The following is a 21,602-nucleotide window of genomic DNA, read 5'->3' as shown; positions in this document are numbered from 1 at the left end:
GACTGAAGAAGCTCAGGTGAATTTTCTCATTTCAAGTTTCCATTTCCACACAGTGACAGTCATAGTGAAAGCTCCCACCTCTCCTTAGAGCATCTACTGAGTGCCTGCCCATGGCTGCTACAGCGTCCAGTCCTGCTCAGAGCAGGGTCACTGACAGCAGGTTGCTCAAAACTGCCCAGGGATGTGAACTCAGCAGCCTCTCTGGCCAACCTGCGACACTGCCTGATAAGCCATTAAAAAGAAAAAAAAAGAAAAGAGGAGAGGGGGAAAAAAAAAAAAAAACAACAAAAAAAACCCAAAAACCACAAGCTTGTGTGTTTAAATAGAATTTTCTGTATTTTAACTTGTGTCCATTGTCCTGTTGTTGGGCACCTGAATACATATCCTTCACTCCCCCCCTTCCCAATATTTACTCACATGTAAATCCCTCTCAGATCCCTCTGAGCCTTACATTCTGCAGGCTAAACAGTCACAGCTCTCTGCTCTCATATCAAAGATGCTCCTGTCCCTTCACCACCTTCATGCTGGAGTCCAGGGCATTCCTTTGGTTGCCCTGGAGGGTCAGGGACCTGGGAAGGGGGGTCTGGGACCCCAGCCCAGAGCTCAGAGAGACACTGGCTTTGATTTCAGTCCATGGGAAAAACTTCCTACACTGAGAGAAGGTTTACAGGCCACAAGAATGTGAAAAAATAGTAGTTTAGCTTATCACAAGGTGAGAAAATAGTAATTTTAGGTTTCTAGCATTGAAGTGAATGGGGACAAGATGGAGAATCTGGGGCGTTGTCTCCTTCTTCTTCTCCTTCTCCTTCCCTCACTCCATTGCTGCATTGACGTGGCACAAAGTAGTTAGTGAGGATTGGGTCAAAGTAAAGATGACCTTTTTAGTAATAGTGATAGACATTGGTAAGAAATAGTAAATAAGAAATACGTAGTAATTAGTATAAAAGATAAGGACAACCCAGCTCGAGGGGAGACGTGAGGAGTCCATGCAGCTGTGAACATCTTGTCGGACTCCGAGAAAATTGTAAGATAAGAAACAATAAACGAAGTATGCAACATTGAAAAATCTAAACCTGAGAACTCCGTCTCTTCCTTTGGCTTGGCTTGGAGCTGTGCAGGGGAGCAAAGACCCTGAAACCACCAGAATGTTGGGGAAAGCCCCCGACACCTTCACAGCTCTTTGCTTCCAGTATGTCCATGTCTTTCTTGTACTGGGGAGCCAGCACTCCTGGTGTGTCTCACTGTGCTGACTAGAAGAGAGTTATCACATCCCTTGACCCACTAGCAATGCCCTTCCTAATGCAGCCCCGTGCCAAGATGGAAAAGGATGGGAGAAACAGGGAACATAGAGAGGAGGCAAGAAAACATACTGATCTGTCAGAAAGGAAAGAGAAATGATTGCAAAAGAATAAATGTTACACTGAAGCCACAAATAGCAATAGTATTGTTTCCATTTTTAATTCCAGAGGATATAGCAGAAAAAGTCTGTTGAAGCAGCCAAGAGTACTAACAAAGAACCCATGGGTTACAAGAAAAGGGGAATGACTGAAGGCAATGAAGAGGAATACTTACAGAGGGAATGGAATGGATTTCTGCCAGACAGTTTGTATTCCAGGAGCAAAAGTAGAGAAAACAAATATCTGGAAGTGTGAAGGAGTCAGTGTGAGGAAGCCATTAGAATCATAGAATGGTTTGGGTTAGGAGGGACCCCAAAGTTCATCAATTCCAAACCCCCACCATGGGCAGGGACACCTTCCACTTGACCAGGCTGCTCAGAGCTCCAAGGACTATAATGGGGAGCAGAGTCATGGCATGGGCCACAGCAGTAACATCCAGCTCATGGAATAAATAAAGCCATGTTGCCTTCTCATTTCACAAGAGTTCTCACAAGAACTTCTATTCATTTGCATAAAGAACAGTCATGGGTGCTGAGAACTACTTTAAAGAGCCCAGTGGTTAATATGTTCTCCAAGACAGGAGACAAGGATTTGAATTTCTTGATGCACAGGCATGAACTGAACAGATGAGTACCATAAAATGTAAGCCATGGATTAACTCCCTTTCCAGTAGTTAATAATATTCTGCCTTAGTGTCTGACTAGGGGGCACATAGCAAAAAGAAGATACAGTTACTCCAAATCCCATTGCATCAAAGGCTTTCTCTAAATCTGGGATGTTTTTTAAAATAAAAGCTGAACAAAACCTGTAAATTGAATGAAGCAGTCAAAATCACGCACATTAAGAAAAAGAAGAGTCCCAGGAGCAGAAAAGCCTGTAATTTACCAAGTAAATGCTTAAAATTCATTAACAGTTTTATGGAACTTGGTAAGCTTGTACTAGGAGTCAGGAAGATATTTTTAAAAGTAGGGATAGATAAACCATTGGAACAACCTTTGGGTACATAACAGAGAACCAGTCTTTTAAGTCCTTAAATGAATACTACAGTCTTTCATAGGAAGGTGGTTTCTGATTTAGGCAGACCATAAATCTGAACATAGGACTCTTGCTGTCAAGTTATACTGGAATTCAGAACAGCTGATTATAATGGTTCAGTCAGTTTGTAAAAATTAATTTGACTCAGCAATGAAAAAGCAAGGGGATTTCCTCTTGCAGCTTCCAGATCCATATAACACCCTGCTGGAAGGTTTTTCCTGAAATAACAAGGAGATCATCAGTGCAAATTATCTTGTGACAACAATTTAAAAAACCTCAAAAAACAAAAAACCCCAAACCCTCCTTTTACTGTTATGCAGTAGTAAAATCTGGTTTTATGTCACAGCACAAAGATAATTAGTTTGGTTGGGTTAAGTTGTAACTAGAGGACCTATTTGAGTTTGAAAACCTTTATCAAAAGGTAGGTAGAAAATGTGCACAGTTCCTAACTCTTGACAAACCTGAAGCTGTTTTTCCAGACTACCACCAGTTTATTACATTATAATGCCTTTAAAGAGATGTCATAACAGCCCTTTGCTCTCAATCTTACAGTTTGAGGGGGAGCATGTGTGTATGGATGTGGTAATTCTGAGATACTGGAAGCTTTCCAACAGGATAAGAACTGCTTTTTCCAGACATCCTGCTAACATCAATTTGTGGATGGATGTAACTTCTTATCATCTCCATTGCAGGGCATGGCTGTCAAAGACACTTCCTGGGCCACTGTTCATATAGATTTGTTTGCTCTGTTCAGAAAGATAGGGGAGGAAAAATTCACATATTCCTCCATTAAAAGGGCTGGAATCGTTAATGTCAAAAAGAGTTTTTAGACAGCATTTCAAGTAAGAGATTGAAATGCTGGATAAGGGGAAGCACTTTGAAGACTGTGATCAAGTTGCATCTTTGAAGACAGCCAAAAGAAAGCAGAAAAGCTTATGGAAGAGGTTACTCAAGGTGACCTGACATCACTGTTCCTGAATGTAAAAGTAGCAGGTTAATAAAAAGTTCTTTTTCTTTGGATACAGAAACATGGCAACACAGACTGAATTTCATCCTGTTGGGGACAGTGGTGACTTCCCCTCCTACTCAGCCTTTGGGTTCACTGCTTCAATAAGACCACCTATAAGTGTGAGTCCCATTAGAGTACAATACCAGGGGCTGACCACAGCAAAAACATTTCCTTAAAAAACCAAATCAACAAACAAACCATATATATATATGCATGTATAAATTACCCACTCTGCAGATATTTAGCCCCAGCCCTAATATCTACCAAAGGAGGCTGGGTGAGGGTATTCTTGGAGGGAGAGGTAAATTTAATTTCCAAACAAGTCCAATGGCACAGCCAAATACCACTCGCAATACAGTAACACTATATAGATATGGACAAGTCTTCTAAATTATTTTTTCTAGGAATTTTTGCCTAAAAAAGGTTAAACCAGAAAATATTGCCAAGATCTCCAGCATTTCCTATGAACATCGGTTAGCTAGCAGCATGAGAGATTTGAGTAATACTTGGAGCCAAAGACAACTACAGAGTGTTGTAGTTCCTCACACGGGAAAGCAAACATTGCAACTTCCACGGTACAAAAAAACCCCTTCAGGTGACTCATTATGAAGTTTCCATATTGCAAGTGTGATGGAAAAATATGGTATGCCTGCATGCTGAACAAAATTGCTCAGGAGACCTTTAAATCGGCCTAAGAGACACTTGCAAATGCCACAGATACGTTTTCTTCTCTGCGTGGTTTATGTCACGTACTGTGAACCCTTCTTTCACATTAGAAGTACCTCGGTCGTGTAGCTGACTTCTAGAAAGCATTAAAATGTTGTCATCTGTCTCAGAGACAGGGAGACACAAATTAAATTCCACTGGACTAGCGAGACAAAGAAAAGCAGGAAACTAAAGCTAATATTGGAGCAGTGTTCCCCAATCCTATAACAGAAGCTACCATGGTAAAACAGGCACAGAGAAAAGACTTTACATCATTATCACAAAAGATGTGGAGAGATCAAATACATTTCAGTGTTATTTCAAGCTTTATTTCTTTCTTTCATGTGTTGTATTTTTCTAAGAACTTATTTAAAAGGTACTACAATGCACATTTTTCTTCTTGAGTGTCTGCTGTTGAGTACAACAGTGAAATAATTTCACAGAACTTCCACAAAAATGCACAGAAAACAAACAAACAAAACCCCAGCAACATTTCTCCTTCCATTCCCAAAAGATAAGTCTCTACCTGCATTTTCAGATTGTCTCTGAAATGTTTTTTTCTGGGTACAGAGCAGCAAGTAAACATATATATTACTGCAATTTCTGCAGTCACTTATATCTTCTTTTCCAGAGCTCATAAAGACTGGGATAATGACATTCTCCAAAAGGCAAAGCAATTTATGAAAAAAAAAAAATATTTATACATATATCCTTATTAAAAATTAAACAGGACTTTCATAATCAGCTGTTTCAAATATGCATACATGAATAATGACAGCTAGAAACCAGTCTCTACAGATTGCTCATGAAGAGGGTGTGCAGCTGCAGTCTGGGTAAGAAAAGAAGCACAATAAAGAGCAGTTTCTTGGTGGTTTTATGAGGTCATTTGGCCTAGGCCAGATAAAAGTGAATATTTCTGCAATACCCTGTAAAAAGAGGGAGAAAACAGAATTAAAGTTTATCTTTTACAGCAAAAACAAAATTCAAAGTCAGCTTCTCAGGGATTAAGTCCACCGGAAAATAAAGTCTTCCTTTTCTACCAACAGGTTTTAGCTTTTAATTATGTAAAGCCTTCATGAGAGGATTTCTATCTTTTTGTAAATTTAATTCACAAAATGTCCTAATTACCTGAAGACATAATAATAACTCTTTGAACAATATATTAACATAGCAGGCTGAAATGTGTTTTCAGAACAACAGTTAAACAAGGCTTAAAAATACACCCATCCAAATTTCTTGTACAGTTCATATGTAAATACATTGTTGGTATTGTAAATATGGTGAAAAACAACAAAGCGTTGAACTCCTTCAGTTGTCCTCAAGTTATCAAACCTACTAGTACTAGTACTGTAGACTGCAAAAAATAGCCATTTCTGCCCTCCAGAGAATTGCCTTTATCTACACGTTGTCATTTCCTTAGTGAATTTGAGTAAATTTAAAATAAAATTTTAATTCTCATAAAACTGGAAAGACAACTCATGGGAAGCCAACAATATCATTTAGATACTGTCTTCAGAATAAAGCCCTGCTGCAAAAATATTAACATAACTGTTGGAGTAGCAAATTATAAAGAGTCACATAAGAATACCTAGATTTATGGGAGAAGAGTTGGAAGCAAAGGGCTTTTAAAAGTTTGATTACTTTAAATTCATTTTCATAAAGTGCCAGCTCTCAAAAAAATAAGCAGAGTTGTGTCAAAGCCATCTCCTAAGGAACGAATAATCTCTGTCGGTACCTGAACTTGCTTCAAAAGTCTCCAAGCCTAGAAGTAAAGTTTCTGCAGACATACTTGCATCAGAACTAAGAATTAGAGTAGGGAACTCCTTTCAGAAAGGAACACAGGTGCAGCGAGCCTTACGAAAAGGACATGTGTTAAAACAGAGGGCCTGTTTTCTCTGAATCAGCTGTGGTGTTTACTGACAGCCTCTACTGATAGGAATAGTCTCCCTTTCTGCTCACGAAAAATAGTTGGAAGAACACAGCCCATGACATATCACCTTTCACTTAAGAACATTGAATGTTTACTGAGCCACCTCCTGCGTTTCCAGCCACATTCCTCAGCTGTTCAGGTTTATCCAGGCAGTCTATGATGCAGAGAACATGGCTGTAGTGAAGTTTTAGCCTAAATATCAAGGCACTCCCAGAAGATGCCTTCAATGCCATCATCAATTCTTCTTACCTGCAATACGCGTTCTGTGATTCTTCAAAAAAATCATGTTTCAGATTAGCTAGGTGCCATTGCATTGCCTCCAAACACACATGGAATGCATTCATTTTAAGATCTCTTCTCATATTGTTTCAAAATTAAACTACTTAAGTTGTCATAATGAAATGTCAAATTCAAAGCTAAATTAATACTGACATTGGTCCTAAAAAGAACAAACAAATTCATTATTCTTACCTTGCTCCTCCTTTATTCCAAGTAGTTTGACTCCTGGGGAAAAGAAAAAAAAAGCATCAGTACAGTACAATGTACAATACAATCACATATTTATGCAAGGAATTATGGTTAACTAGTTGTGTGGAGTTTTTTTGACTATTTGAAGCCCTTTTGAAACTCCACTTAAAATAAGAAGCAAACCCTTCTGCAAGATTCCAGTCCTAGCAAGAAACATCTCTGATCTGAACTCTAAATAAATACCAGCATGTATTGACTCAAGAGATAAACATATCTTGCTTCTGCTGGGGGGGGGGGGGGGGGGGAAATAAAAAATATCTATCTATCTATCTATCTATCTATCTATCTATCTATCTATCTATCTATATCTATCTCTATATCTAGAAGTATTTCAAATATTTTCAGATACTTCAATCCTTAACCTCACACAGTTTGAAAAAGTGAGAAGTTTCTTCTGTTCCTGCCCAGATTGCCACTATTCTCATTTAGGATAAGATTCTCAAACAAAGAATGATTGAGCTCAAGAAGAAGGCAGGTGAAACACATCTGCATACGATGTCTGACAGCCTTGCCAGAGGTAAATCAATAAACTGAGCTGTAGCCTGCCTGGATCTACTCATCTGAGGTCCCTTTATTGATGCTGATACCTCTGCTAAGTGGTTTCTATATTTTCTGCCGGGAGGGACAAGCAAGTTACTCTCAGAACAAAAGAAAAAAAACCCCAACAAATAAGAAAACAACCAGTTTTAGGAAACACATTAATAATCTTCTCAACTCAGATTGTACATAGACTAACCAAGTTAAAGCTCAGTTAGCAAATCACATTATTCATTTAAACAAATGTAACCATTGTGGATTGTATTCTGGAACCTTCTTATACAAATATTCTTTTCTCAATATTCCCATGTTAAGTAAACATTTTTTCTTTGTTTTGGGAAACCAGCACTTTCAGTGAAACTTGATCCTTCTGAAAGTGTATTAAGGACAGATTGTTTACAGAAACCTGTGGCATGCATGCTGGCCTTGTGACTTCAGGGGCCTTTGAGCTCTTTTTGCTGTGCAACAGTAAACTTCATGACTTGTTCCCTCTTCAACTAGTCACAAATAGCATAAATCAAGTGCGGGTTGAGACTCCAAAGAAACTTTCCCATGGATTATGCTGCAAGAACTAAACAAAGTGCAAACCCACAAACCATGTTTATTTAAAATAGTTTTATCTGTAAATCGTATTTCCGCAAAACAAATTCACACAGCATCTTATTGAGTTCCTGTTCTGCACATGGGAAAGGAAGAGAATGGGGTTTCCTGCCCCACTGCACCTGTGTATCCAGGGCATAGTTGCTTTCCACAGCAAATGTCTAGAATTATGCATCCACTGAAAGAGCAGAGTCAGCATATGAGGGAGCACTTCTTTCTTATGCATCACACTAAATATAATGGAGACATGAGACAGGAAAATATGTCACCTTGCCTTCTAGATTCTGGGTTTACTATGGCTCAGAGAATTTCAGCAAGACAATTAGTACTTCATTAAAGAATAGAAGACCTATAAATTTCATATGTTCAAGATGTGACCTTTCCCCATTTACAGAATAAACAAAAGGGTACTTGACAGTGCCCCATTTTCATGCAAAAAATTAAAAGGTCTCTGTTACAGGCTTGCCATGCATTAGCTTTTGGTCTCTGCAAATCCCTACATACTTGGATATGGGAAAATCTCACGAGGCAGTGAATAACAAAATGTGCAACTGTTTTAAAGTTATTCTTTTGTAAAACCCGAAGTGCCGTAACAGTGAACAAATACTGTCTCAGTTCTACGTCCTGGCTGAGTAATGATTAAATTAGGAAGAAATTCTTTACTGTGAGGGTGATGAAGCACTGGAGCAGGGTGCCCAGAGAAGCTGTGGATGCCCCATCCCTGGAAATGCTCAAGGCCAAGTTGGATGGAGCTTTGAGCAACCCGCTCTCATGGAAGGTGTTCCTGCCCATAGCAGGGGGGTTGGAATCGGAAGATCTTTAAGGTCCCTTCCAACCCAAACCATTTTGTGATTCCGTGATATGATCTTATTTATTAAACTTTAATATTGAAAGGACAATGGTTGTCCTCCAGTCCTAAAAGGTTTATCTTTATGTTAAAGGCAGTGCAAAGGGCATTAAAACTTCCTTGATAGCACACAGCAAGACTCGGGGCTTTTTCAAGGGTGCAGTAGCTCACAGATAGAAGTGGAGCTTCATTATGCTGTTTTCCCATTAAAAAAGGGAACTACTTAGCCACCCAGAGAGTGCCCTGGCATCTATAATCAAAAAGGCAGAAAAAAATTACATTCGTTAAGAACCTGCTTCATATACTAGCTTAGAAATATTCCTAATAAAACACAAAATGTCTGGAGGGCATTTGAATTAATGAAAACTCATTTCCTATTGCTTAGGGGACAATTGGACAATGTAACTGCTCTCCTGCCCTCTGTTCAGACGTACACAATATATTCAGCCTCCTCTCATTTTCTCCATGTCTTCTGTGATATCCATGTCCCTTTTTGAATCCCCTGGACCCCAGGAAATCAGGGCAGAGCTGCAGCTGCTCTGGAGCTCTGCCCACGCTGATCTGCCAGAGGGCTGCAGTCAAACAATGCAGAGAATGCACCACCCCTCAGAGTGGGCACTGTTTTAGGCTGTCTCCTATGCTAGTCACTGCTTTTCACAAAACACACAGAAATTTAATTATCTCTGAGACTTATAATCCCTCTGAAATTTGGCTAAGATAGGCCAGCAGCTGGAAAAACCTTATTACATGCATACAGACAGTATGATTGTACAAACTTAATTTCTTTAGGAAACTAGGCTAATAGAACAGTGAAAAATAGAGTAGGTACATCAACAGTAGAGCACAACATTCAGTTTCTGTTAAGTGTGAAGTTGTTGTGACTGTAAAGAGCTCAAATGGGGAAAAAAAAAAAAAAAAAAACAACCAAGAGGGAAAGAGAACAAATATTTCCTCTTTGGTGCCACTGCACAAATGGAATAAGCTCAATAATTACCTTCAGGTCTTTCTTTGGGAACCTTTTTAACATCTTTTAATCTTAGTATATAGTATGACCTGTTTCAGTTAGTTCCCTTGTAGTGTAAAATGCCAGGCTGCAGACTACATGACTTGTAAGCCCCGCCTGAAGTTCAGATCTTTTTGTTTAAAATCCCAAAGGAAAGGAGAAGAATCTTTGTATAATCAAAACCACTAAGATTGCTGCCTCCAGCCTATCTTTTGAGAGATTATTTTTCTTTCTTGTACCTGTTACCAATACTCATTTTTTTAATTCCTATTCATTATGACATATTCTTTCATAATTTAATCTTTTCCTGCTCTGTTTAGTCTTCAAATCTCATGTTATAACATAAAGGAAAAATAGATCTAGCATTACCCAACAGAAGGCAGGCTCCTTGGGAGTCACTAAGCAAATACTGGAGTAGGAGATTTATCACGTCTATACATGGGGTTTTATTGCATTTGTGTTGATGCATTCTTTGAATATATATTTTAAAACCCCTGACATCGATGGCTGCATACATCACAAAGTCATCTGTTGTTAAAACTGTGTCTGGGCTGAGCACCACTTGTTTGGGGGTACCAACACCCTCCCTGTGAAAGAGGGCATGTGGATTTGTCTAAAGGCAAACCTCTGCCGCCTCTGCAGAGAAGATTTCCAAGGGTGAAGGCAGGTGCTCTGATGGAGACGCTTGGGTAAGAGATTGGGGATCTTGGCTGTGTCACAGATCTTTTGGAGTTTATCAGGAAACAGTATGCAAATGGGGATAGAAGAACAAAGGAAGACTAACAAAGACCTTGTTGCCTTTGTTAACCAGGCACCATCCAGCAGACTTTACCTTCTGCACTTTCACTATGGATCAGGTGGCTGTGTCCTGCCTGCAGTCTCTAATTCTGCTATCTCCAGACATGCTGTTGTTCAGGAGGTGGCTCAGGCCTGCCATACACTGTGCTCTCTTACTCACACCCTTTAACCAGACTGGACATCTGAAACTTGGCTTCCTTCAGCTTCTGGACTGCCTGACATGTTCCAGATCAGTAAAGCTGCTACCGTCTGCTCACAGACCTTATGGAGGTTGAGCCAGTATGTCCTGTCTCCTCTCACCAGGACCAAGAACCAGCACAAGCCCAGGGCTTGCCCAAAGCTTGTAGTGATGGAGACACACTTCCAGTACACGGAAAATTCCAGTAGCAAGAATATCTACGTTTTTACTATGCCTTGACTTTGGAGATGTTCAAACTGAACTCTTCCTGGTATTCATGGGCCAACATGCACATCTTCACCAACTAATCCAGTTCAAGCTTTTAAATTTTATCAGCTGAACACCTTTCTCTACACTGTCACACACACTAAATTCTCTTAGACTCTCATCACTTCGCTTCTTAGTCTTCCTAATTCTTCCATTTCTGTATAAGGGTCCTTTCATCAATAGAATTTCAACTTAATGGAAAATTCCATGATGGGAAATACATATAATTTTAATTTTTTTTAATGCTGAAAAGTGCAGTTCTAAACATCAATCACATTAATGTCTCATTAGGACAGTTAAAAAAATGAAAGGATGTTTAACAGATTACAGTCAAGATATCTTTTCTTCAAAGAATCCTTACAAATACTGCTTTTAAATCAAATGTAGTTGAGCCTCTTTGTCATATAGGTAAAAAATGAACAGCTATACATGGAAAGAAATATAGATAGATCAACAGATACGGATATAGACATGGGATTTTTTTCCCTCCAAATTCAATATCAGGTTAAAATATTTACAGCATATCCAAGCATTTTTCTTTTAAAGAGTTTAAAAAATCCCTAATGATTTCACTATCCTTGTTCTGAACTTAAGGAAGTACCTTGGATGTGGCTCCTTGCAGTGAGTACCTCGCACACAAGGCCACTGAGTTCTGCTGCAAGAGCAGATGTTCCTCCCTCCCCCCATTTGAACAGCTTATATTTTAGACAATTTCTTCTTTAAAGGTATTGAGAACAGCCAGCCAGGGCTCTAAGTTCTGTCTGGCAGGTTAAACACACACAGACACACAACAGTGTCTGGACAAAAATTCAACATTTAAACAATCCCATTGCTTCTCCATTCTGTACCAAAAAACTCACCAAGGTGCCATTATTGATGTAGTCCAGTATATTCAGGGTGGTAGATGTTATTAGGCTGTATTTTGTTCTGGAGCCGGTCCAGGAAAGCATTATTTACCCTTAAAGAGAGGGGTGAAAAAAAAAAAAAAAAAAAAAAAAAGAATAATGACTGAAGGCAGCTGAGAAGTTCACAAACTATTGAAATTTAACATTCCATGAGTGGCTTTCCCTTCCCATCTGTTCAGTGCCCATCTTCCTATATTTTTCAAGCCTGTGCTGCATAACCATGGACAGGTATGAGATCAGGTGGATTTAATTTTCAATTCACCAGACGCGTCCTTATCCTGGGATCAGCCTGTTGGGATTAAAAGGCACACCTTGGCTGCTGTGCATAATGCATCAAAGTTCTCCACAGAAAGATGACCTGCATACCACCACCCACCTTTTTAGGGAAGTTACCTATTTTGACAATTCATCTTAGGTAATCTTTCAGCCTTCAGTGCACAAGGAAAGTTTCTAGAAGTACTGATTTCCTAATAAAAATAGAAAAACCCACTTCAGCCTGTTACTAATAGAGACAATTTATGCAGCTGACAACTTCCTCTACCATCCAGCTCTGAAAATTCTAGCATTCTCTTGTGCTGTTCTATCAATCTGGAAAGCATGGACAAGTACAGACACAGTTTTCCTCAATCTGTTTTAAATATTTTCACATTGGGATTGTTCAGCATGAAGAACTGAAGCCTGTGGGGCGACCTTACAGCAGCCTTTCAGTACCTAAGGCGGGCAACAAGAGCTGGAGATGGACTTTTTACAAGGGCATGTGATAAGGGGAAAGGGAGAATGGCTTTAGACAGAAATGGGGTATAGACTGGCTATTAGGAAGAAATTCTTCACTGTGCAGGAGCTGAGGCACTGCCATAGGTTGCCCAGAGAGGCTGTGGCTGCCCCATCCCTGGAAGCATTCCAGGCCAAGTTGGATGGGGCTTTGAGCAACCTGGCCTAGTGGAAGGTGCCCCTGTCCATGGCAGGAAGGCTGGGACTAGATGGCCTTTAAGGTCCCTTCCAACTCACATCAGTACCTTCTTAGGTACATTAAGTACCTTCTACAATTCTTCAGAATTTTTTTCTTCCCCTTGATTACTGCTTAGGTCTGACACACATGCTTAGACATGACTGTTGTTTTAATGTTTTACAATGGTGTTGGTAAGAATGATATAAAAAGCAAAATGCTGTGTTATTTATGTCTAGGGATATTAGATGATCTAAATCCTTCATTGACTTCTGTGGGTAATTATTTCAATGTCTTTGCTAGAGAAAAAAAAAAAAAAAGAAATTAAAGCAGTCTGAAGAGTGATTGCCTGTCACAGAGACACACAAAGCAGTCACATGCAGACAAGAGATTTCGCAAGGCAGAGGTCCTTCCGATCCAGCTCCCAGCTGAGAGAGCGGAGAGAAGAGACCCCTTTGTTTATTTCTTACTTTTTATACATTTGTGGGTCTAGCAGAAGATTGGCTTTTTGGGGTTTCCACCCCTCAGCCTCAGTGGCCAGACCAATTGTCAGTTACAATTGTTTTCAGGTTAGAAATATGCAAACAAAGGACAGAGAATGAAAAACAAGGGATTTGTGTGTGTTACATCTGTGGGAAAGGGTAGAAAACTGCTCTGATATTCTACAGTAATTAAAAGATCTGACTCCATTTATGAAATTCAAAAAGGCCTTAAAAAAACTCAGAAAAAACAGGGTAACAGTTGCCCACCAAAGTATTTTTTTATATTTACATAATGATTAGATAAAAAAAGGAAACAAATGGTGTTTTCACTTTTGAGCCTGAGCATTGTTTCTCTTTACCAGCAGAAAACAAAGCTGAGAATAAAGCGGTGCTTCAGGACAATGAAAAGTCAGTCAAGTGACAGAAGTGGAAGATGAGAACTGTTGAGCACAGAGAGGTCACAGTAGGGGGTGCAAAGAAATGCAGCTGCAGAAGGCCTTGCTGCACTGCAGGTTCCATCTGAATTGATATGAAATCCCAGGTTTAGCTCCGTCTGCTAAGCTCGGAGAAGTCAACCACAAGATGCAGCATGGACAAAGTAGACCATTCTAAAATAAATAAAAATAAAAATATATAGATATCTAGGTCCATGTACAGATACACAGATAAAATGTGTCCCAGATGAAGCTACTGTACACTAGTCATCCATTAAACTGTTAATAGTTTCTAGTCTATGCTGTATCCTATGCTTATAGGATAAAGTGAGAAAGGCACTCTGGGTCAGACTGTATACAGTGAGCCGTTGTAATAATGGATACTAGTGGCTCATTTGAAAGCAAAGCTAAACCAGAGGTGAGGTCAGGGATCCCCATTGCATTAGTCTTCTAAAGCATGAGTGTCTGCAATTTTGAGACCCTTTCCAGGTGGGAATTCAATTCGAGTGTATTCTGCATTTTTTGCATCCTACCTCCTCTGTTCATTTTTAAGTGCTCTTGTCCTGGCTTCATCTTCCTGCTTTTGTTTAAATTCCATTAATTCAGCCTGGCAATGATAAAAATGAAAAACAACCAAATAAACGAACTAACTTTTAATAAACATACTTATGCTGTAAACCCTATTAATTCCACATTATTTTAACCTCAGTTAGAGTCAGAACTTCTCTCAGCAGCATTTTACTTATTTGACAGCACTATGTTAAAAACAGAGCTGGTTTTTCTGTTCAGCATGTGGATGATTTTTGTTTGTGCCTTAAAAAGTGGGAAGTTACAGGATTCAGACATTTACAGTCCTAGATTTAAGGGGTATGCCAGACACCAGTCTGCTTCCCCCTGTCGCAAAACACAGATTTGAATTTCCTGATGAGTCCAAGGGGGTCAACAGCCAAAGTCAGGAGCACAGGCAGCTGTCATGCCCACAGGGTAAAAAGGAGATATCCTTCACCTCATGCCTCTACAGAGTGCAAGCAGAAGATGAGATCTGGGGTATGTGATGTGGTGTGTCACCTCCAGCTCCCTGGGGCTCCCTTCATGGTGAGGAGGGAAAATGGTACTTGCTGAAAATGGTGTGGTGGAAACAGATACAAGCTCCTAGCCTTGCAGCAGACTCTGAGCCTTGCTTAGTATTAAGGTATATAAATGGTGTCAAAGGGAATTCTTCTCAGACTAGAGTATGCTCACGCAATTTTCACCGGAACTGTGAAGAAAACACAGTTGGTATGACTCTGGTCTGTATGTGTGCTTATTTGTGCAGCTCATTCTGCCTGCAATGCACCTGAGAAGTTGCAGATCTTTCTGCAAGGGAGATCTGGCTTGCAGGGCAAGGGGGAAGGCATAGGAACAGACCCATCTTTCACATTTTCCATAGCAACTGCACAGAACTAGGAATAGAAACTAAAATAAAATGATGTGGTTAGATAAAAGCTTCAATAACTGAATGGAACCACAAGCCTTTTTTTTTTTTTTTTTTTAATCAATTTAAGTGGAACATTAAGTAAAAACTATGCAATAAATGTATGGAGAAAATCAATAACTGAGAATGTGTTGTGTATCAATATTTGTCTAGCCCTAAAAGAAGAAACAGGATTAAGAAATAAAAAAGCCAACCTCAATTTTCACTATTTTAAATAACTATTCAACCTGAAAATTAAAACTCAGTATCTGACTTTCCAATATGCCGACTCCTCTCTTGGAGTAATGTTCTGAAATATATTGTGTGTATATGATGCAGTGTTCAAAGTGTACTGAAAATTTCTAAATCAAGCAGTACATACTAAAACCTGTTCTGAAGAAAAAAAAGGAACTGACAATACCTACACATTTTATAGCTGCACTGTGCTAGGAGGTACACACAAGACAGAATTCACAATTACTTTAATAAATATTAGTCTGAAGTAGAAACGAGCCAACACATATATCTGAGGGACAATTATTAGAGCCTTTAAAATACATATTATTTACAGTAGGTTTGTAAGTAGTGCATTACTCTGCACAATAGGTAGCAGCAACTGTGAAGGCAAAGAGACCTTGGAATCACATAGCAAACAAGAGCAGCCTTAGATGCAGCCAACACCTCCTTAGCAACCCATGGAAATCACTGAAGAGTCTACAGCTCCACACAAGTCACTTAAATCAGACTCATGAATTAGGGGCATGCTAATTTACATCTGTAGTTATTTTCTCTTTGGAAGGACCTGAGTACAGACTACAACAGGAACCAGCCTTACACTAATCCAGGCTAGCTTTCAAAAATTCTTCCTCCATATGGGTTCTGGGAATAAGCGTACACCTGATGGGATAGCAATTAAGAGACTCCCTTTTGCACTACTATTTTTTTCCAGTCACATAGTTGTTAAAATACTATGAAATGAGGACACATCCCCAACATGTAAAGAAAGATATCTGTGAGAGAGGATGAATAACTTCTCCAGCTCTAGAAGAAACTCAGTACATGGAATTTGTTGTGCTAAAATTCTCCCTCTGGAGAAGTAGCTTAACATTAATTTGGATGTTAATAACAGCGGCGACACAGCAAGTGGCTCTGCACTTGCTCACGTGTTTTCAAATTTTTTGCTAGATTTTCAACTGCTGCCCTCCTCGTACTTTCACAGTCAGACCTGGAGGCAAGACAGGTAACTCTGCACAGTGCCATCATCTTTGGTAGAGGAACTTTATGTGGATACGGTATTCAAATCTATACAAGAGAGGCTACAAATTTCAGGCAATGCATGATGCATATGCTGAATGTGGAGTTCAAAGTTGCAGTTGTGGCATGCCTGCTTTTCAGACAATTCAAAACTCTTTAGTTAGGCAGTCAGCAAGGGCACAGAGAGGCGTACTATAATTAATAGCAAATCTGAGCATTTCCATATCCCCGTTTGAAAAAGCAGGGCCCATGGCCCTCAATTCTCCAGAAAGAGACAATTCAGAGAGTTCATCCTTAATTTCGCAGTAAGACAACTTCTGCCTGCAAGAGACTAGACTGTTTTTCTTAGCCTATGAAATTGGTTGCCATGGTCAAAAACCCTCTGCACAATTATTCAGGTGGAGAGGTGAAAAGGAGCTCATTTTCCAGATGCAACAGCCTTGAACTCAGAAGATAATTGTCCTGTCCCTGTTTAAATTTTACAGCTTGACTCATCTCTCTCACAATATTTGAAAACAGTGACTGAATCGCTTTTGCTAAAGAGAAGTTCTGTGCATAGGCTACAAGTAATCAATGTATTTAATTGGTTTCACAGCATGCAAAAATGATACAATATGCAAACTGTTAATGTATAATTACCTTCCTCTGCTGTTCTTGCTTCATTTCCTCTAATCTTCTGTTTTCATCCTCTCGAAGAGCTTGCTTATAAGCATGGCTTCTTTTCTATTGTTCAGCAGAAAATAAAAATATATTGGTGTGGTGAGAGCCGGGCCAAATTCCCAAACCTTATTCTCAAATTTTTATATGGGTAATTAACAAACACAAATGGTCGAATGATTCCAGTTACTTAAGAAACAGATTAGTCTCAAGACTAGAATTTAGACAAGTGGCCTAAAGCCTCTCAGTCATTCAGTTTGGTTGCATGTCCACCTATGCATCACACCCAGGTAGCCACAGCAAGTGCTATTCTGTGTCCCAGTGACAACCATAAAGATATCCTGAGCAGTCAGAAAACACAGCTGGCATGTATGATAGTGAGATGGGGTATTCTGGGAAGAAAGAAAAGTAATGAAAATATTACCAAGATAAAAAAAGCAGAATGGAGGCCTTGTAACAGAAGAGAACACAGAATTTTTTGTGGAGGTAGGGCAACAGGAGAAATCAAACCTGCTATTATTTGTGAGACATCAAGAAAATTGAAAATCTTAACTACACATCATGAATAATGTAATAGCTGTGCATTTGGTTTTCATTACAATAACTAGCCCCAGTCTTTCAAAAGTTGTAATTGTTTGCACAAAGCCAACTTACAATTAGGGTCTTAGAAGATCCTTAGGCTATTACACTGGAACTTCTACTGTAAGGTCTTTGAGCAGGGACATAGTGTAGCACAAAATGAGCCAATATAATTTAATAAAAGAATTGTGCAGTTTTGACTTTAGTGAGGAATTTGTCACAGTTCTACAGAATATTCCCAAAACTTGATATATGCATGCAGAATGACACCATTAAAACAACAGGCACATAATTGCTAAAAAGACTGAATAGAGAAAGCAATTATTAATAGTTCAATTTTGAGCTGGGAGAAGTTGCTACATGTGTCCAGGGAGACTCATTCTAGGTCTGATATTATTCATTACTCTCTGTAATGGCTTGGAGAATTGTGTGGAGAGTATGTTAATCAAGTTGGAAGACAATAAAAATCTACACAGGATTGGTCACACTTTGAAAGACAGATTAAAATTAATTATGAGCTTGATTAAATAAGCAGACCCAAAAAGTCATCAGTGACAGAGTCACTCAAAAGAAGTCAAATTTGTTCATGGAGGTGAAGTAACATTTGGCAAGGATAGTTGAGCTAGGTGTGCTAAATTAATATCACCATCCAAGAAATGATGTGAGGAAAAAACTTTGATCTGCATCACATTGTCCCAGACTGTTTTCAGAACAAGATTTTCAAATTTGAAAAAATCACACACATGTATGTATATTCCCCCTTTTAGCATGCATGCTAGGCATTTGATTCACAAAGCTACAGAAATGCAGCCATACAAAAAACAAGTATAATGTCAGCTAGTACTAAAGGACAGTACAGATAAATTATGTATTTTATCTGCTTGGACACTAGCAGAGTGAAAGATGAACTATGGAATTTTATTTGGCACAACTTTTTGAGAAACCTGTCAAAACATGGAATGAGAAAGCCACACATAGGTAGGTAAAGCAGAAGGCCAATGCTAAAAGTAGGACCTGTACAACAGAAATAGTTCAGTGCTCCTTCAACCATCCACCCACTTCTGTATGAAGACAGCACACCAAAATGCTGAAATCCAAGTCAGTCGTGGGGACATGAGCTCACTTGTCTGCACAGTTCAGTGCTCACACCATACGAAGACAGCAGAGCTAGGCCTTCCCTTCCAAAGAGCAAACCCCTCAGTGGAGCGCTGGAAGCTTCAAGAGGGAGGTATAAGTGTTTCAAGACCTTCTTTCTTCCTTTCCATTTCCCCTCCTCTTGGTTGTTCATCCAAGACTACAAAACACAGTCTGAAAGCCACTCTCCTGCAATTGACCTTCTGTCCAGCAGTGCTGGGCAGAAATTGGCACTTTCTAGTTACGTATCTGCCCACATTTGCTAAAATGTCCTTAGGGTTTTCAGAGATACAAAATACCCTGAAGAATTAAAGGGGAATGGAACCTATTTTCAACATTGTCTTCCCTTTTCATGCAATGAAAACTAGGATACTAGAGGCAAGACAGATGTGTCATACATCCTACTGGCAGCAATTTCTATGAAGGGGGATTTCTTTTCACATTTCTAAGGCATCAGAGGAAATATGGAGGCAAATCTTCCTCTTACCCAACAGCTGGTGCTTAAGGCTGTATACGACAGAGGGCTGCCCCAATTATATATTTCTAAACTTCTGCTGAGTTACTTCTAATGTTAATTCCTGTCCACTTGTCTCCCTGTTTTCTGTCCTTCCCCAATTACAAATCCCCCTACAGGAGAAATACTTCTCTCTCAGGGTTAATACTCCTCACTGAAACTTTTTTACATTAGCAGGAAGGCTTGGTTTAGACATGAAGAGACAAATTGTATGTGAAAAAGCCTCTTAAGAGTCAATTAGAATAATGAAATTGAAGCAATACTGTATCTATTTCCTAATTACACTGATACTTACCAGACTAGTTCAAACTGGGATGAAGACCCCAAGCAGTGTACAGAATCGCTTTTAGAATACAGTGAGAAACAAGCTTCTCTTTTGACTGGATTTCTAACACAGTAAAGCATTGGCTGACATGAACTAATTGAGATTTCATGAAAACTTACCACCAGTGGATGGGTACAGGGAGTACCTAAGATTCTCATCTAACCTTAGAATATAAATCTGGTTCTCATTTATCAGAAAGAGATCTGTGAGCAGTTCTCTACTATGTAGAATACCTTGCCAGTGTGGAAGATACAAGGTAGGCTGTCCCATTCACCCAGAAAGGCTCCTTGGTACTCACTGAGTTCTGTCTCGGCAATTAAGCTCAATTAGGATATTCTAACATTACACTATTGACAGCACCTGGAAAGCTGATAGAAAATACAGCACACGCTATGGTTTTGCTTACCCATGCTGTAGATTCGGGGCCAGGTTTAGCAATCTGACAGGAATCACTCTTTGGCAAACCCACGTCCAATCTGTTCAGTAATTCATTGGTTTTGCTATGAAGAAATTCAATCCAAATAGAATTGTTAGCGCTTCCATAAAAATAAACACAGCTTTTTATTCCACCCTTGGAATCTAGCCTAGAAATTTTATCATGTGTCTGCTGAAAAACATCAAAGGTAGAAAAAAAAAATGGTTATGGAAACACACAAATGGGACAGAGGATACAGAACCCCATACTGTGGATAAGACATTTGCTGGGATGATTTTTTAAGCAAACAATTATAGTCATTTGCATACTTGGGGTGTACAGTGGCTATGCCTTCTTCATTGTAAAGCTCCTATAAAACAGACTCACATACCACTGGACTTCATGAGGATGCAACTACTTCACTGAATTGTTGCAAATCCTTCTACAAGATCTATAAATCTCAGCTAAGTACTTTACAAAATTACTTTCAGGAATTTTCCTTCACAGTTAATACAATGCAGCCTTACAACAGATTACTTTATCAAGCAGAAAGGCTTTCAAGCATTTTGTACCATTGAAAAAAAATTCTTGTCTTTAGTTAATACACAACATTTTCATTTCTTATTCTGACAAGGGCAATTTTCTTTTTCTGGCTGCATGCCTAATAAACCAAGAATTTCAAAGCAGCATCACTTTGCTCACAGTTTTGACCAAGTACAATTAAACTAGGTCACAAACAAAAACAAAGAATGGAAGTTTGTGTGCTGCGGTGAGGAATCAGTTTCTTAACCTGTACTCCCAGGCACATATATTGAAGTCTTTTCTCACTCAAAGGAACAGGGTTAAGGAAAGAGGCAATTTTATTTCTCTGTACAGCTTTGGAAAACATGAAAGCACTGAAGTGAGAGCAGAAAGAGTGCTTCAAGAGATATTGAACGCAAAGATTTACTCTTCTCACAGGGCAACCAGCTAGCTCTGTGTGGGAGAAGATGCCACTGCCAAAGACTTAGAGAAAAAGCCTTGGCTGCTGAAGAGCGATTTTGATTAACAGCTGAAACAGACTACCAAGTGTGTTTATATGTTTCACTCCGTGATCTAAAACTGTGAGTTAATACTTTATCGATAAAATGTCCTGCTGGTCAGTGAGGAGTGATACATTGAGAAGTTGGGAAAAAGAACAAGAAACCACAAGTTCTTCTCTGCTACTCTACACAATACAAAACCATGTTACCACTTCAGACTTGCTCAAGTTCTAGCAAGTCAGGCTTTTTGAGTCCCACCATTCCCAATTCACTCCCTTTCCTCCATTACCTAGGTAGTTAACAGACCTCACACAGTGCCCAATAAAGAATGAACCAGAAAAAATATTGTTTTCCTTGATCTACAAATACCTTTATATATAGGTTGAACAAATTAATAGTCTTCTTATACAAGTACTAAGTACTCATTTTTTTTTCCATGAAAGATGAGTTATTAAGTGATAAGATTGCACAGAATAATTCTGGGAATTAGAAGATTTAAATTGCAGATATTGTGTTTCTCTACCTCTGCTAAAACTGATCAAATAACAATTTATTTCTACACCAGAAGAATAAGAACTCCTACAGAAAATCTGTATTATATTTGAGAAAGCTGAAGCTTTCTCAAATAGAAAAAAGTATGTGGCAACT

General features: G+C 39.1%; 1 protein-coding gene across 4 annotated transcripts in view; it reads right to left on the bottom strand.

The window, feature by feature from the left end:
• Positions 1 to 4,526: 4,526 nt before the first annotated feature.
• EPSTI1 (epithelial stromal interaction 1) overlaps positions 4,527 to 21,602 on the bottom strand; it is a 49,749-nt gene continuing 32,673 nt past the window's right edge. Inside the window, exons 7-12 of one of the 4 annotated variants that reach the window (XM_040056100.2) lie at positions 19,924 to 20,017; positions 16,948 to 17,031; positions 14,135 to 14,208; positions 11,695 to 11,792; positions 6,548 to 6,580; positions 4,527 to 5,072 (exon numbers count right to left, since the gene is read on the bottom strand). In XM_040056100.2, coding sequence (XP_039912034.1) covers positions 11,705 to 11,792; positions 14,135 to 14,208; positions 16,948 to 17,031; positions 19,924 to 20,017 — 340 coding nt within the window. In that variant the 3' untranslated portion in view covers positions 4,527 to 5,072; positions 6,548 to 6,580; positions 11,695 to 11,704. Of the gene's footprint in view, positions 5,073 to 6,547; positions 6,581 to 11,694; positions 11,793 to 14,134; positions 14,209 to 16,947; positions 17,032 to 19,923; positions 20,018 to 21,602 lie in introns of those variants that run through there. The other 3 variants (XM_040056101.2, XM_040056102.2, XR_005699501.2) reach the window with 3 other exon arrangements.

Source organism: Hirundo rustica, chromosome 2 (genome assembly GCF_015227805.2).
Source record: "Hirundo rustica isolate bHirRus1 chromosome 2, bHirRus1.pri.v3, whole genome shotgun sequence".
In the NCBI taxonomy this organism is placed as follows: Eukaryota; Metazoa; Chordata; class Aves; order Passeriformes; family Hirundinidae; genus Hirundo; species Hirundo rustica.
This window is presented reverse-complemented; position numbering and strand designations above follow the sequence as displayed.